We start from the raw sequence: 17,652 nt of genomic DNA, 5'->3' as shown, positions 1-17,652 counted from the left end.
GGAAGAGAGAAAACAAAGTTAAAGAGCCATTAAGATGATAAATGAAAAAGCTGGATATATTCTATTATTACAGGTTCATTTTCCTTAAGGAGGAACAGGAACAGGGAAAGAAGGGCTATTTCCTTTCTTTCACTTCACAATCAGCCATTAACCCTTTTGAAAATGACTTCAGAAGTATCTAGGTACAGGGGCTTATCTTATAAAACCCCATATGTGTTTAATCATTGCATTTATAATCCAATGTATATAATACAGTTTTATTTGCAGGACAGGTGGGAAGTATCTAGGGCAGGGTTTCTCATCCTCCACAACTTTAAGCTGGTGGACTTCAACTCCCAGAATTCCCCCAGCCAACATCTCTTATCACTGACCTGCTGGCTAGGATTTATTTATTTATTTTATTTATTCTTCAAACTTCTATTACTGCCCATCTCCCCCAAGAAAGGATTCCGTGAAGTTGGAATTAAATCTAAATTTCCAGTATTTTATGTGGCATATATTGCTGTTAACATGTGATTAAGTATCTCAGGCCATTGCTGCATGCAGACAAGACTGCCCTCAGTCAGTGGCTTGCCTTCAAGCAGTCTATTTAATGCAATTATGCTAATTTTTTTCTTTTTTCTACTGAATCTTCAATCTATAATGTGAGATTAATTCCTGTTCAGAGGTTAGTTGACACTATAGATGCCCAGACTCTTTGGATGGGATCAGGGCAGAGATTTTATAAATAAATAAATAGCAGCTTTTAAAATAACTATCAATGATTTTCCAACAACCTAAGAGACGGCTTTATACATGGACTTCACCAGATGGACAACACCGAAATCAGATTGACTACATCCTTTGCAGCCAAAGGTGGCGGACATCTATACAGTCGGTAAAAACAAGACCTGGAGCTGACTGTAGTTCCGATCACAAACTTCTTCTTGCACAATTTAGGATCAGACTAAAGAGATTAGGGAAGACCCACAGATCAGCTAGATACGAGCTCACTAATATTCCTAAGGAATATGCAGTGGAGGTGAAGAACCGATTTAAGGGACTGGATTTAGTAGATAGGGTCCCGGAAGAACTCTGGACAGAAGTTCGCAACATTGTTCAGGAGGCGGCAACAAAATACATCCCAAAGAAAGAGAAAACCAAGAAGGCAAAGTGGCTGTCTGCTGAGACACTAGAAGTAGCCCAAGAAAGAAGGAAAGCAAAAGGCAACAGTGATAGGGGGAGATATGCCCAATTAAGTGCAAAATTCCAGAGGTTAGCCAGAAGAGACAAGGAATTATTTTTAAACAAGCAATGTGCGGAAGTGGAAGAAGACAATAGAATAGGAAGGACAAGAGACCTCTTCCAGAAAATTAGAACCATCGGAGGTAAATTCCAGGCAAAAATGGGCATGATCAAAAACAAAGATGGCAAGGACCTAACAGAAGAAGAAGAGATCAAGAAAAGGTGGCAAGAATATACGGAAGACCTGTATAGGAAGGATAACAATATCAGGGATAGCTTTGACAGTGTGGTCAGTGAGCTAGAGCCAGACATCCTGAAGAGTGAGGTTGAATTTGCCTTAAGAAGCATTGCTAATAACAAGGCAGCAGGAGACGACGGCATCCCAGCTGAACTGTTTAAAATCTTGCAAGATGATGCTGTCAAGGTAATGCATGCTATATGCCAGCAAATTTGGAAAACACAAGAATGGCCATCAGACTGGAAAAAATCAACTTATATTCCCATACCAAAAAAGGAAAACACTAAAGAATGTTCAAACTATTGAACAGTGGCACTCATTTCACATGCCAGTAAGGTATTGCTCAAGATCCTGCAAGGTAGACTTCAGCAACTCATGGAGCAAGAATTGCCAGATGTACAAGCTGGGTTTAGAAAAGGCAGAGGAACTAGGGACCAAATTGCCAATATCTGCTAGATAATGGAAAAAGCCAGGGAGTTTCAGAAAAACATCTATTTCTGTTTTATTGACTATTCTAAAGCCTTTGACTGTGTGGGCCATAACAAATTGTGGCAAGTTCTCAGTGGTATGGAGATACCAAGTCATCTTGTCTGCCTCCTGAAGAATCTGTATAACGACCAAGTAGCAACAGTAAGAACAGACCACGGAACAACGGACTGGTTTAAGATTGGGAAAGGAGTACGGCAGGGCTGTATACTCTCACCCTACCTATTCAATTTGTACACGGAACACATCATGCGACATGCTGGGCTTGAGGAATCCAAGGCTGGAGTTAAAATCGCTGGAAGAAACATTAACAATCTCAGGTATGCAGATGATTCCACTTCGATGGCTGAAAGCGAAGAGGAACTGAGGAGCCTTATGATGAAGGTGAAAGAAGAAAGTGCAAAAGCTGGCTTGCAGCTAAACCTCAAAAAAAACCAAGATTATGGCAACCAGCTTGATTGATAACTGGCAAATAGAGGGAGAAAATGTAGAAGCAGTGAAAGACTTTGTATTTCTAGGTGCGAAGATTACTGCAGATGCTGACTGCAGTCAGGAAATCAGAAGACACTTAATCCTTGGGAGAAGAGCAATGACAAATCTCGATAAATAATTAAGAGCAGAGACATCACACTGACAACAAAGGTCTGCGTAGTTAAAGCAATGGTGTTCCCTATAGTAATGTATGGCTGCAAGAGCTGGACCATAAGGAAGGCTGAGAGAAGAAAGATCGATGCTTTTGAACTGTGGTGTTGGAGGAAAATTCTGAGAGTCCCTTGGACTGCAAGAAGATCAAACCAGTCCATCCTCCAGGAAATAAAGCCAGACTGCTCACTTGAGGGAATGATATTAAAGGCAAAACTGAAATACTTTGGCCACATAATGAGAAGACAGGACACCCTGGGGAAGATGCTAATGCTGGGGAGAGTGGAAGGCAAAAGGAAGAGGGGCCGACCAAGGGCAAGATGGATAGATGATATTCTAGAGGTGATGGATTCATCCCTGGGGGAGCTGGGGGTGTTGACAACCGACAGGAAGCTCTGGCGGCTGGTCCATGAAGTCACGAAGAGTCGGAAGCGACTAAACAAATAAACAACAACAATATCAATGATTTTATTATTTGTCTGATTTTCAGTGGAATGTTAGAATTGGACTAAATGTTGAACACAAAATATCTAAGCTAATAACAAAAGAAGACAATGGCATTTGCGTTAGAAAAATTATACAGATTTTCTGAGAGATTGTTATTCATCAAAATAATGTCCCAACATTTGTTTGCAAACGTAAAATTTTTGTGCTAAAATCGGTGAACAGTAAACTTAAGTATTTCTATTAGTACTTAGACATTTTTACCCTATAGAAAACAGTTAGAATTGGTGCCTCTTTTTCCTCCCCTTCCCTGTCACTATGCATGCAACCTGCTTTTATAAATTGGAAGCCTGAAGACCAAGGTGGCAATAATTCTATGAAATTATATTTAACCCTCAAGCAGGCACACTGGCTCACATAGTACACCATTAGTGCTTTTCACTTTTTTATTGTGTTTTTCAGTAGTCTTTTCAATTTTGGTGGCCCCTAAAATTTGGTGCCCCTAAACTGGGGGCCTGCTCAGCCTTAGGCTAGAGCTGGCCCTGGTTTAGGCAGTAGAAAACGATGAACCAGTGATGTTTTGATTTTCCCTAGTTTCAACAGCTTATCACATTTTCCCCCTTGGGAAAACAGAATGTGGTGGTAGTATCTGATTTCTTGTGATTGGGGAAAAGAAGAGCATAATTATATTATTCAGAAATTTTAAAAACAGCTAACCAAGATTTGGCTTTTGTTGAGTTGGTGTTCATTATTTCAATGAAGATCTTCTGTCCCCATTTTTTCCCACAGATACCATTTACTCGGGAGAAATTGGAACAAAGAAAAAGGTTAAGAGACTATTAAGCTTTCAGAGATACTTCCATGCATCCAGGCTATTGCGTGGAATCATACCACAAGCTTCACTGTACTTACTGGATGAAGACTACCTTGGTCAAGCAAGGGTAAAAAGCATTTTATTCTATGAAGTTTGGTTCTTATAATCAAGCTGCATTTGGATTATCATTCCTGGTTTAAGCATAATGGGAAGCTTCCTGGTATGTTTGAATGAAAACAGGAACAAAGCAGCATCAAAGAAGTTTGCAAACACTGAGACTTGTGCCAAGATTTCACACTTAGGATTTGATTATCTGAATTGGGCCACTGTGATGACTAAAGCTGTATCAATTAAAAGTAAGAAATCCATTTGCCATGTAGGCAAGACTGGACTCTAAGACAGGCTAACTTAAAGAAGTTAAGAAAAAAAGTATTATTACAATCTTGTACATGTCAACTCAGAAGTCCATCTTGTTGAACTCTTGAATATGTAGGTATGGAATTGTAGCTTTCATCTGTAGCAGCACCATCTTGAAGTATAACTATTGTGGCATGAATTAAAACCTTTCAGTCAAGCCCCTTTATCTATTTTGTACTGGTTTAAATGCACAAGAATCAATACATTATGATGGAACTTAGCCATTCAGCATGGATTTCTTTAACCCAGCAATGAAATCTAGTCCTGTCATGATAATAAAAATTTATCAGTAGATGCTGGCTGGGTTCAGGGATTGGTTGATCAGACCAGTGTCAGGGTTCATACATTGCAACAAGAAAATTTCTTATGGTTGCTGATGTTTGTCTTCCTGGGATCAGGCTTTTGGTCTGTGTCTTTAATAGTTATTATCAACCACCCAGAGACTGGAGTTGGGTGGCATATTGATGATTAAATATACAGCATTTTGCTTATTTAACAGAGCTCAAGTATAAACCTTGATTTACAAATCAGAATGGCTGATGCTAAACCAAACCAAACAACCCATTCTATAGCTTAGTTCAGCATGTGAACCCTGCTGCTGTATAGCCCAAATGCTCTTTTACTTTTAAGCCAATATTCCTTCCCCAGCTTTTGGCAGGCTTCCCCCTTTTCAAATGCTTGTTCACTGTTTTCTCCATCACACAATTGTAAGCATTTTAAGCCCAGGCATTAACTGAAATTTACATTGCTCATTCTTAAACAAAAAGGGTGCTCCAGAACCTCCCTAAATAAAGTATGTTAAGCTTTCAGAAAAGTTAGTGACTCTTAATGGCAAAACCTCATCAAATAATCTGAAGACATAAAATAGGAAAAACTGCCTCAGTTCTTGCATGTCATAACATGACCACCCTGTTCCACTGTGACCCCCCCACCTGCTCAGAATAATTGGGGAAAAGGTCACTCCTAATTCCATGCTATGCAACTACGGTATTTAAATACTAAATTGGAATAAATCACCTATATTGCAAGTATAAAACTTGATTTGACTTCCAGGGTGGATCTATTTCTAGATGAGACTTCGTTTGTGCAATTGTTGTATCTTATTTACAGGATTAAGCTCATTTTAATAGAAAACACTTTAAAATTTAGTTGGCACATACAGTTATTCTGCATTTTATCTTTGTATTTCCAGCATATGTTATCCAAGGTGGGAATGTGGGATTTTGACATTTTCCTGTTCGACCGCTTGACAAATGGTAAGGTACAAATAAAGAGCACAAAATGCTATTTCATTAAATCTATTTCCAACAGCAATGTTCTATATTTTCACTGATTGCATTCAAGGTTGCTCCTTCAACCTTAAAGCTTCTCTTGCTGAAACTTTTCTTCTTGCACAACAGGAAGAAAAATGGCCTAAACAGAGAATAGAGGGCTGTAGAAAAGCCTACAGCTGTAATCAGAACATCATGCAGAATGATGCCTTTACAGAAATGTCTTGGCCATTGTTTTTAACAAACAAAGGCACCAACTCTATAATTGTGGACAGGGAAGGGAAGGGAAGAAGGGAAGGGGAAAAAAAGAGAGAGAGAGAGAGAGAGAGTGTGTGTGTGTGTATACACACACACACACATATACATACACATGCATGCACGCATACACACACTGTGTGTGTGTGTGTGTGTATATGAATTGTCCATATGATATCAAAAGTGTGTAGAGATTTGTGCAAGTTCACAGCATATGTGTGTCACTTCTTGTTGCCATTGACACTTTTAACCTTATCCCTCCCAGGTACAGTATATGCCAGGCCTCACTCATCTCTCTTTATCACCCAGATCCTGCTAAAAATGACTATCTTACCTTACTGTTACTGATAGTCTTTTTGTTATTTTTAAAGCAAAACAAACAAAAAAAATCCAACAGCTGCTTTTTTGGTAATTTGTTTGACTTTAGATATAGTTTTAGAATTAGCTGATTAGAGTCAGCCTTCAGACTATGATGTCAGGAGTAAGGCTGGGGCCAGACTTTTTTCCCCCCAGCTTAGATGGTACCCCCCCAACAAAAAAAAATCTGAGAAAATTCAGGGGAACACTTGTCCCTTACTTTTGCTCAAAGTATTCTGGATGTCTTTCTAAAAAACTTACAAAAAATACATTGCACTGTTCATAATGGTACGAGATTCTTTTTGCAGCTCAGCCTTTGGTGTGAATTCTGGCTTTTATTCAATATGCATCCTAGTGTTTTTTTCCCCTTCAGAAGAAATGTGATAATAACAGATATATTGTACAAAAGGCAGCCTGCAGGCTGTAGCCCATCTTCCAGTGTAGTAGGCAGTGCCTGAAAAGTGCCATGAGCTGAGTCAGTCTGTTGCTCCTTAGGAGCAAAAAATTAATCTGGAAACATACCCAGAATCTTCTGTAACACCTGGGACATCCATGAAGTATAGGCAGTCTTCAGCAAAGAATCAGTGTGAAAGGGGTAAGACATCTGGACATCACCGAATATCGCTGGACGTGCTTTTCCCAGTCACAAAAATATATTCATCTGTCCATGTGGCAAATACAAGAAATAACCTTATTTCATATCTGAAGTTGGCCCAGTACTGCTAGAAAGTAGGAAGAAGGGTGTTCTTGCTATCAGCCCTCCGGATGTACTGGGAATGCAGTACACATACTACCATGCTAGCTGGGAATTTGTCTTGTCCCAATAAACTTAAAGAGGTCTCTACTAAAAATTACTGTTTGTATAATCAAGAACTAGGAAGATTTCCAGAGTTACAGAGCCTGCATTCCATTCACTTCATGGTACAGTAAATACAAGTGACTGATATGCTCTTTTTGTTATTTCAGGAAACAGCCTGGTAACCTTGTTGTGCCACCTCTTTAATGTACATGGGCTTATTCATCATTTCCAGTTAGACATGGTTACATTATACAGATTCTTAGGTAAGCACATCCTTCCATCATCTGTCAATGCTTATGCTATCTCTCAATACCTTAGGTTCAGAATAGCTGAAGTTAGGTATGGGCAACCTGAGAAGCCAGAGCTGTATGCACCCCATCTTCCCAATTTCCTTAGCTGTCTGGTACAAATGGCAGTGATGTCATTGATGAAATGTGCATTATGATGTCAGAATGTGAACTCTAGCCCTTCATATTTGCACACACAAGTCTGAAAGTCATGGGGTTTGCCTCATGATCTGGCAATACAGATTTCATCAATTTCTCCCCTTACCCTCCCCTTAAGTCCAGCACCTTAACTGGTATACCACATTGTCTCCCTTTTCCTTGCTGTCTGACTTTCTCCACTTGACCTGGTTTGTTAGTACCAATAGCCACTTCAGAATAAAAAAGGCTGCCTCAACCTAAGTACATTTGAACTTAGGGCTCAACCTCACATCTCCCAAACTACAGCATAAACATGATCTGGTAATCTTTTCTTTTTATGTCATGCTATCATGATGTTGATTTCTTCTTATCCCCAATCCACAGCTACAGTGGTCTTTAGTTATCTTAGTTTCAAAGAGTGATTTCTTTCTTCTCCCAACAATTTTTGTAATGGATATGAACTGGCGCACTTCAGTGTTGGTTGATGATGTGGTCAAGGGTAAGAGCTGCCAAGCTTCTAACTACTTTATCTATATATTATATTTATATACTGCCAAATCTGCCAAGGATTCATGGCAGTTTAGATTGATAATTAAAATATTCATTATAAAACTGCAATTAAAACATCCCTAATAAAAGACTGGAGAAGGCAATGGCAAACCACCCTGCTATCGCCTGCCAAGAAAATGTCGCGAAAGCGGCATCCCTCCAAAGGGTCAGACATGACTCGGTGCTTCCACAGGGGACCTTTCACCTTTCACAGTAAAAGACTAAAATTAAAATAATTATATCTTGACATAGTTGCAATAATTTGATGGAACATTATCAACCAATCCAATAAAACACCCAAAAGAACAAAAATAAATGTTACCTAAGCTCTGGCAGGCACACCAATCCCCCCCCCCCCAACTTGGTGGGCATTGCTCTTCATAACAATTTTAGGTAGAGCTGCAAGAACGATCAGCCACCTGAGATCTGCAGAAGCATCTGCCTACATAATGCCACAATGAAGCTTTCTAAAGCATTTCTCATGTGGGCTCCTTGTATACGTGGGTTTAGCCCTCTTTTGAAAGAGCACTAAGCCAGTGCTGCTCAGAAGACTGATTTAAACTGGGGAAGAGATCTGGAAAAAGAGTTGGATAGCTGGTTCTATCACTATTGGGTGCATTAGAAGTTTTTCACTTCTTTGCTGATAATGAGTTTCATATGGCCAGTTTGTTTGTTTGTTTGATTTATCTGCTGCTGCAGTTCCAGAGATTCTGACTGGCTTTTTGCTGTTTTTATTATTGTGGTGGGAAGCAATACAATTTTGCCTACTCCATTTTGTCTTCACACCTATCTGTAGGCTGCATCTGTGCTGATGGCCATTCTCCCCTAGTCCCATTTGGCCCACCTTTACTTCTATTTTTCTCATGTGGGAAAAGGGTTTATAAAATACATTCTTCTTAAACTGCCAGGCTAGTGTGACAGTTTATTTATCACTTCTCTGCAAAGTGAAATTGAACAACTACTTGGCTCAATCAACGTTTAGCAGCAAAGTGGTAGAATTCTCACTTCTGTTGCTAACAGGAGCCAGGAGATCAGAAGAACCTTGCTGCCAGTCTTCCAGCTGAAATGTGACTAATGCAGCACTAGAAAACCCAAATAGTTTAAGGAGTCTGAAAGTGCCAGGCTGAAAAAGTAAAATCCAAACCAAGAATGTGGGGTTTTTCTTTGCCTCACTGCAGAACTGATTTTGCCACTTATCCATTAAAAAAAAAAACTTCCTTCAGTCATTTTAGATTCATTTCTAGGGTTACAAAGGGGTTGTTTCAACAACACATTAAGTAAGAGATGCAGATTTTTTTTATTTATTTTTTTGTCTACTACTTACTTTAATAGCAAAGTATACCCAGATAATGCATGTTCAGTGAAGGTTAGCCCACCACCTCCCTAAGTCATTGCTTCCACTGTCAAACTGCTTTTACCATTAGGAACTTTTTCCTAATGTTTACCTAGAATCTGCCTTCCTGTACCTCAAGATGATATTCTTGTGCTACAGTCCATGAAGATTGAGAATAAGTCTTAGCTTTCTTCTTTGTGGTGCCCCTTTTCTCAATCTCTTCTTTCAGGACTTCCTTTCCAGGCTCCTGGCCAATACCTGTTCCATTTTCTCTGAAGTCTTCTTCAAGTGTGGTGCCCAGAAGGTCTGACCCATGCAGAATAAAAGGTTTCTTTCCATAATATACCAAGAGCGGTATATTTCAGAGCTGAACCCTAAATGTGGAAAGAAGCTCTTGAAAGATAGGAATAGAGTGGGTGGGGGAAAAACCTCACAGAGCATAATGCTGTTCCTGGTGGCACTGGCATTACCTAGCCCAGAGCAACTGTACAGGAGGTGAATGTGTGCTCAGCTTACAGGGACATGCTTTTTGTACAAAAAATACACCATCTCATACTCAAATTAGGTTCAGCATGAATCATGTGAATACAGCTATTAAGGGAATATTACCCAAAAACCTGGGCAATATTGGGACCTTTAGGAAAGAAAGTTTACACTTCTCCAAAAATATGATTTATAGCTCAGGGTACATGCCTTTTTACAGTAATGGAGGCTTTACTTGACATGCACAGAGCAATTTAGAAAGGCAATTGGTCAGGCTATGCCGAGCTTCTGGTTATGATACTTTGACTACAACTATGACTGTAATAACGGTAGTACAAAAATACAGGTATAGTAATTAAATTCTCACAATTCTCATCTAGATTGGCCCCTCGTATATAACTGAAATAGGCAGTACCCCTTTTTCAGAAGAGTAAATATAAATAATGTGACTGCTATCTGGGTTTGGGAATAAGAGATAATTCCCTGCTGCTGAAGCTTTAGCTCAGGGACCACCTTACAGATATCCATAGAGAAAATCAGCCTTGAATAATTATACCATTGTAGATTGTCCCCCTTTCTTTTTCCTCCTGAGCTATTTATTTTTCTTTTGAATTGGTGTTTTCATTAAAAGCAACAAAAAGTGATTTATAAAGTAGGCCCCATTTCCTTTAAAGGGAAACAAATCTTTTCTACAGCATGGATTTTTTTAAAAACCAAAGGACAGTCTCATTAGAGTGTTACGCTATTGCAGTTTTAGACAGAACTCCAGTTTAAATTTTAGACATCAGCCCAAAGTTTCAAAAGGATTTGAATCACAGAGATATCCAAAGGTTTTAGAAAAAGTTCAATTCTTCTCTTCTGTTGCTTCTAGGAATGGTGCAAGAAGATTATCACAGCCAAAACGCATATCACAATGCTGTCCATGCTGCTGATGTCACACAAGCTATGCACTGCTACTTAAAAGAGCCCAAGGTAACCACACATGCTTATCTGAGAATTTCCAGATAACATTTTCACAGATGTAATGAACTCATTTTACTGAGAAAACAAAAGTGTTCCACAACTTCTGTCAGTGAAACCTTCAATGCTCATTCCATTAGAGGTATGGAACATAAAGCCTCGTGTGGCTCAGAGTGGTAGGCGGCAGTATTGCAGCCGAAACTCTCCCCGCGACCCGAGTTTGATCCCAGCAGAAGCTGGATTCTTGGGTAGCCGGCTCAGGTTGACTCAGCCTTCCATCCTCCTGAGATCGGTACAATGAGCACCCAGCTGCTGGGGAAGGTGACGACTGGGGAAGGCAATGGCAAACCACCCCGCTATAGTCTGCCAAGAGAACGTCGCGAAAGCGGCATCCCCCCAAAGGGTCAGACGTGACTCGGTGCTGGCACAGGGAACCTTTCACCCTTTCACTTTTTTTTCATGGAACATAAAGAACAAAAAAGGGTGCAGCAGTTCAACCAATCTTAAAAATAGCACTAATCTATTGACAGCAGTGTAGCATTCATGAGGGGATCAGGTTCTTCTTCAAGAGACAGCCCAGCCCATCAATGTTTTGAAAAATTGTCCAACATCTTGTGAGATTGTAAACTATCACAACATTTTGTAAAACTTTTAGGAACAGGCCAAAATTGCACAGAAAGTTATGTACTATTGCAAAAATTCATGACATTCATACAAAAATGATGACATAGCAAGCTCTCATGAAAAACTATTGAAGTCTTAGAAGACCTTTTGTGAGAATGCCAAAAAAGTCCTGAGATCTCATGAAAAATCTTATAAGTTCTCCCCAAAGTTGTAGAGATGTTAATGGCCTGGTTGTAGATCTTGTGGGATTTAGGCAATTTTAAACATTTTTTTGTCTCAAAGTAGATTGAGAGAAAGGAAAACAGAAAAACCTGTCAATGCTTGGTTTGGGACCCTTTTGACAGTGTTTTGAAAACTTGAAACTAACCAGTATTTCCTGATTTCAGATAAATGAAGAAGTCTGATTTGTTTACAGTTGGAAGTAGATGCTTCCAGATTTTTTCTCACAGAAATGTCAAGAGAAACAAAAGGGAAATGGAAAGCTTACAAGCCTAAAATTTATGCCAGCTCATAACCGTAATGCAAAGTTTAATATTACAGTCAAACTGGGCCATTAAAGCAGTGGATGAATAATACCAATCCAGATTTGCTGAAGAAGCAAGTTATTGGAGGGAGGTGTTTAATGTGAAGGGTTAACAGGCTTAAGGGAAGGGAGACATGCTTAAGAATTCTTTGTACCCAGTTCACTCCTGCAAATGTACTTCTGTCAAGATTTTTTTCATTTACCTGGAGTTCAACACTGCTGGGAGAGAAAATTGAAAAACAAGTAACAGAGAAGACCTGCAAGGGAAAAAAATCAATCTTGCCCCCACTGATTCTCATTTTTAAATATACTACTCTTCGTTGCCATCTCCCATTTCCATTAGCATAAGTATTGATAAACACAATCCCCCTAACATGTTTTTTAAATTACTAACATTCTTTATCTGAGATATCAGTGTTAAATGAAGTATCTGTAACATTTCAATATTGTTATACTATACAGCTGCTTGCAACTTAGAGACAATCTTTAGTCTTTTTCCCTGATATCTGAAAGATAACACAATCTGCAGGTCAACAAGGTAAAATGATCCTAGATGAAAAGACCCAGTGGAAACAAAAGGGGAAAACAGAAAATGGAAAAATATTTTTTGCATTTATTCCCAACAGAAATGAAAAAAGTTACAACAGTTCTGGAAAAATGTATTTTTTCCACAAATTATTCAATTCCCCCTGCCTCCTTACTTTCACATCTGTCCTGAGTACATATCTGCTTTGTTTATGTACATACTGCAAATGCAGAACTTTTTCCATTTTTTCATCATTTGTAATTTTGTTATAAATGAATATGATGCAGCAACAAAAATCATAAATCATAGTGGTACTTTCTAGCTCCAAAAAATAAATTCAACTGTATAGAGTATTTGCCAGAATTAAAATAGCAACCTTTGTTACCAAAGTTACATACTGTGTCTGGTCTGAGAATCTGATTTATTTATTTGCTTATTTATTTGACTGTATTAGCTGCCCAACTCCAATGGACTCTGGGTGGCATACAAAACTAACAAAAACGTAAAAGCAGCCAGAAACATTAAATCAACAGGCAGCCCAGACTAAAATACTCTGCTAACAAAACCCACAAAACAAAACGGGGCCATTAGATAATGACAAACATCAACCCCAGGCCTGGGACCAGAGCCAGGTTTTCAAGGCTTTCCGGAACCTCAGGAGAGAGGGCGCCATCCTTATCTCTGGGGCGATGCTGTTCCCATGGGGGCCGTGACAGAGAAGGCACGCTTTTGTTTTCAGCAGAAGAGAAGCCAGTGGTCTTCTTTGGAAGCCCAAAATTGTTTTTTGAGATTGTCTATAACTCAGTACCCCAGAGATGTCCACTGGAAGAAGGAGGGGATAAAAAAAGTCAGGATGGCAGATGTAACTATGTGATTGAAGCATCATGTATAATGCACCAAAAAAGGGGCAAGACTTTGATAGCATGGTGGTGGCTGCATCCAGACCTTTCTGATGGCCTCTGCTGGGCCCTTTAATTGTTCACTTGTTTTGTATACGATTATGTTTGATGCTGCAACTGATACAAAGTACCAAAGCATCAAAGTCTGATAAAATTAGACTGGTATTATTCATATCTCTACCAGGCTTTGGCAGCTTGCTTTCAAAAAAGATATTGGTGTATAACTTTCATATCCCTATTTAATAGTTGCTTTGAAAAGTGGCATCTCACTTATTTTGTCCAAAAAATTTTGGTATTGCTAAAACTGAGCAGCTGAGTAATAGGGAGTGGTGGTATAAATTGGAAAGCATTATAGCTTCCTGGGTCTCCTGAAAAACAGGTTTATAAGTGTGCCATAATGGTTGTTTGAATCTATTAGCTGCCCAACTCCAATGAACTCTGGATTAACATGATACGTGAGCTTAACCATTCTGCTTTATAAATTATGGCCACTATAGCTTGTTCAACCAACTAGAGTGAAAACAAACCATAGCTTGGTGTGATGTGGGAACCAGTAGTTTAAGAACCAACATTAATGACTTAACATTGTGTGTGAACTAGGTCCAGTATGTTATTCAACAAAACTTGAATACAGTTTAGCACAGTACATGAGACCAGCTACAATGTACTATAACTGCATATTGTAAAACTATGTATCTTCAATCACCTACCTTCTTTAACTCTGAACCCCTTTTTACATGCTACAGCTTGCTAATTTCCTCACCCCTCTGGATGTTATGCTTGGATTACTGGCTGCTGCAGCACATGATGTAGATCATCCAGGAGTCAACCAGCCATTTTTGATAAAAACCAAACACCATCTTGCCAGTTTATATCAGGTGGGAATAACGCTTGGCATGTAGTAAATCACTGCTTTTTTTTTGGTGTTTTTTTTAAAGATCACCCTTTCTTATGACTGTATTAGAGGTTGCTGGTCACTTCTTTTCACCATGGCCACTTCAACTTTTCAATTATTCCAGAGCTATTTTCAAGATATAGACAAAGAGGTGTGGGAAGGGGTCATCTACGCCTGCAAAAACAATTCAGATAACTCATATACTCCCTCCATATAGGCATGGTGCTTGTAGGAAACAGAACTTCCTAAAATTCATACCTTTATGAGGTGAAACAGTAGCTTTATAATTCTACCGGGATGTGGAAAAAAGTGCAGCATATGATAAGGGGGAAAGATTGTGCCTCACCAAAAAAAGCTAATAGCTGCAAAGACAGGCTTGAAGAATTCCAGTGCCATACATAGGTACTCCTCTGTCCCTGTGCTATGTACTGTGAACCAAGAGAAATTGCACACATTTGCTTAATGTAATCATTTCTTTAGAGCTGCAGAGTTCAGACTTTCTGTTCAAAACTTTCAATAGTGTGGGTTCAGAAATTAAATTTAGAGGAAGACACAGAGCACTGAATACAGCCATATACTGGAACAAACATACATTTATTTGCATAAAAGGGAAGAGAAATAATTTGGAAATGGTGCCAAAGATTACATGACTTCTCTCCAAAGCCAAATGTTGCAGTTTGATATATTTTTGGGACTTAAGGCAAATCTTCCAAGGTGGTCTTTAAAAAACAGTGTCAGAAGTTGCATTCAGTAAGCAGTATTAGCTTTATAAGTTTCTAACCTTGACCAAAGAATTATAGTAGCACAGGTGATTATTTATGATTTATAGCTTTTTAACTGTTCCCCACCCAAACATCCCCTGGATCCTGAATAGAAATTATGAGAAAAGTAATCCAACACATGTTATCTGGCTGGCATAGAATCTAGCCAGACACAAACCTCTGTTGTCCATCATTTAGTAAGGCATTTACTTACTGAATTTCTAGACAATCTTTCCTCCAAGCATTTCTTCCTCCTGACCCATAAATACATGTTTGTCTTCACAACAACCCATGAAGTAGTCTTGGACTATGAGACAATGACTCTACACTTGTTGAGGGATCTCAGTGGCTGGGATTTGTATCTGGATATCCCCAAGCCTAGTGTAACACTCCAATCACACTGGCATATGACATCGGTGGAATTTACTTGCCTTTGAGTTGTAAAATGCTCACATCTAAGGAACTCAATCAATAGGTGTGAATGGGTTATAACAGAACCCTGATTTTATAATTAACTCACTACAAAATGAGAGAAGAAGAGCTGCATATCCTTTTTTTAACTCCCCCCTTGTTTTTCCTTCCCTTCTCAGAGATGTCAGCTATATAACAATCCAGACTGTCCTTCTACCCAGAGATAAAGGAACAGACAGGGCCAAGAGTACCAAGGCTAGTACAGAATGATGCTGAGATTATCTTGTGACAAACTCATATTTATCAGTTTTGACAAGCCACAGCCAAATGCTAGGCATACAGCTGGGATGATCTAAGGCCTGGCTGCAAAGTCTTTGAAATGTCAGGGCTTCTGGGGAGAAGTAAAGAAAAAGGAGAGAGGAACATTATTGCCCTGTGAATAAAGGCAGACTACTGTTGGACAACTTCATTGCCTTACTTAACACTAGATGAAATTCATACTTAGTCCTGTTTAAAATATGCCTATTCTTTTTATTAAAATCCTATCAATTTCAGTGGGTCTGCTCTAAGTAGGACTAAGTCTTGGTTCCATCTAGTATACCAATTTCATTGATTTACTTTATTTACTGTATTTGACTTATATCACACTTTCCTACGCAATAAAACACTCAAGGTGGCTAACAAGGTAAAAAAAGTGTTTTTTAAAGGTGATAAAACAAGATTAAAACATTAAGATACACAGATTTGAAAAACAGGTAATTTCACAAATAGAAACAGTTGTATGCAGGGTCTCATCTATCTGGACTTCCAGGCAGTGTACAAGGCATTAATAAAATAAACATGCAATCTAATAAACCACTAATTAAAACAAGAGGCAGATAGAACTAGAAAAATTATTATTACCCAGGCAGAGACTTTATTGCTATTCAAAATGCCTTTGCAAATGAACCAAGCCTTAACCTGGAATCAAAAAGATTATAATGTTGGTGTGTGATGTTCCAAAATCATGGTATCAGAACTGAAAGGGTCTTCAAAGTTCCAGCATCTGTCTAGTAATCTAATTAAAATGTGCTACATCTCCCTACCCCTGAAGAAGAAAGAAGGAGGTAGAAGATGTGGAGAAGTTCTTAATGAGCAAGCCAGCGGTCTCAGCAGAAGACTGACGCTATTTACTCTTATTCTTCGTCCATCCCTCTATTCATCTATTTACTATATCTATACAGGGCATTACTGCCTGCATGTTTGATTCAAGCTTTCTTTGCAGCAAAAGTGTTCCATACAGTACAGTTTGGAACCATATTTGAGACATTTGTGACAAACAGGCTACAATCTCTAGATGTATACAATAGTTATTGGGAGTAAGAATGATTTCAGTGTGTTTTGGAAGAATATATTGGGTTTATTTCTGTTAAATACTTATAGCCTGCTCACTACTGAGAGCATACGGTATATCTGTAAAATTATACGTCAATTTGTTCAAATAATATCATTAAATATTTTTTTAAAAAATAGAACAGCAACTCATTTACTGTAGCTCCATCACATACATACAGTAAGAAGTAGCAGCTGCTTTAATTAAAAGGATACCCAAACCGCCTAATTGATTTTCATATAAAGGTGCCATTTTAATCATATAGTCTTCTAAGGTGCCCTTAAACTGCATAAGCTACAATTGTTTTTACACATTATGGCATCACATGCAATTAATCGTCTACTGCAGGGTTTTTCAGCCAGGGTTCTGTGGAACCCTAGGGTTCCAGGACAGGTCACTAGGGGTTCCCTGGGAGATCACAATTTATTTTAAAAAATATTTCAAATTCAGGGAACTTCACATTGAAGAGGTCAATTTCAAATTCTTGATTTTTAGTTTATGAACACTGTTAATGCATATAGACAGGCCTACACATGAAATGAATATAATAATTGTGTAACTTCTGGCCTATATTTGAGCCTGAATGTGCAGGGGTTCCCCAAGGCCTGAAAAATATTTCAAGGGTTCCCCCAGGGTCAAAAAATTGAGAAAGGCTGCTCTACTGATACACTCTGTTGTCTGAGAAAATGCTGGGTGCAAATAATAAAACAGCATTGAGTAAATGATACTCTGGATGCGACCAGCCATGGAAGCAAAGAGTTAAGTGCGGGATTCAGAGTTGTGCAAACAGGCTTCCACCAAGAAACTTTCTTCTCCTCTCATCTGCTCCAGAAGATACAAAGTTAGGGCACATGGAATTAAAAGTCATGGGAGGAGGTATTCTACTGATAGAAACTTTTGTCAGTGGAAAAGCACTAATTGGATCTTACTTAACATGGTATTTG

General features: G+C 38.8%; 1 protein-coding gene across 2 annotated transcripts in view; it reads left to right on the top strand.

Annotated features, from left to right (window-relative positions):
• The window catches only part of PDE7B (phosphodiesterase 7B), a 172,420-nt gene that overhangs the window by 127,763 nt on the left and 27,005 nt on the right, over positions 1-17,652 (top strand). For both annotated transcript variants that reach the window (XM_063309606.1, XM_063309597.1), the window contains 5 exons: positions 3,824-3,975; positions 5,458-5,521; positions 7,115-7,210; positions 10,609-10,709; positions 14,016-14,147. In XM_063309606.1, coding sequence (XP_063165676.1) covers positions 3,824-3,975; positions 5,458-5,521; positions 7,115-7,210; positions 10,609-10,709; positions 14,016-14,147 — 545 coding nt within the window. The remainder of the gene's footprint in view (positions 1-3,823; positions 3,976-5,457; positions 5,522-7,114; positions 7,211-10,608; positions 10,710-14,015; positions 14,148-17,652) is intronic.

Source organism: Candoia aspera, chromosome 1, assembly GCF_035149785.1.
Source record: "Candoia aspera isolate rCanAsp1 chromosome 1, rCanAsp1.hap2, whole genome shotgun sequence".
NCBI lineage: Eukaryota > Metazoa > Chordata > Lepidosauria > Squamata > Boidae > Candoia > Candoia aspera.
Note: the sequence above shows the minus strand (reverse complement) of the source record. Positions and strands in the feature narration are given on the sequence as shown.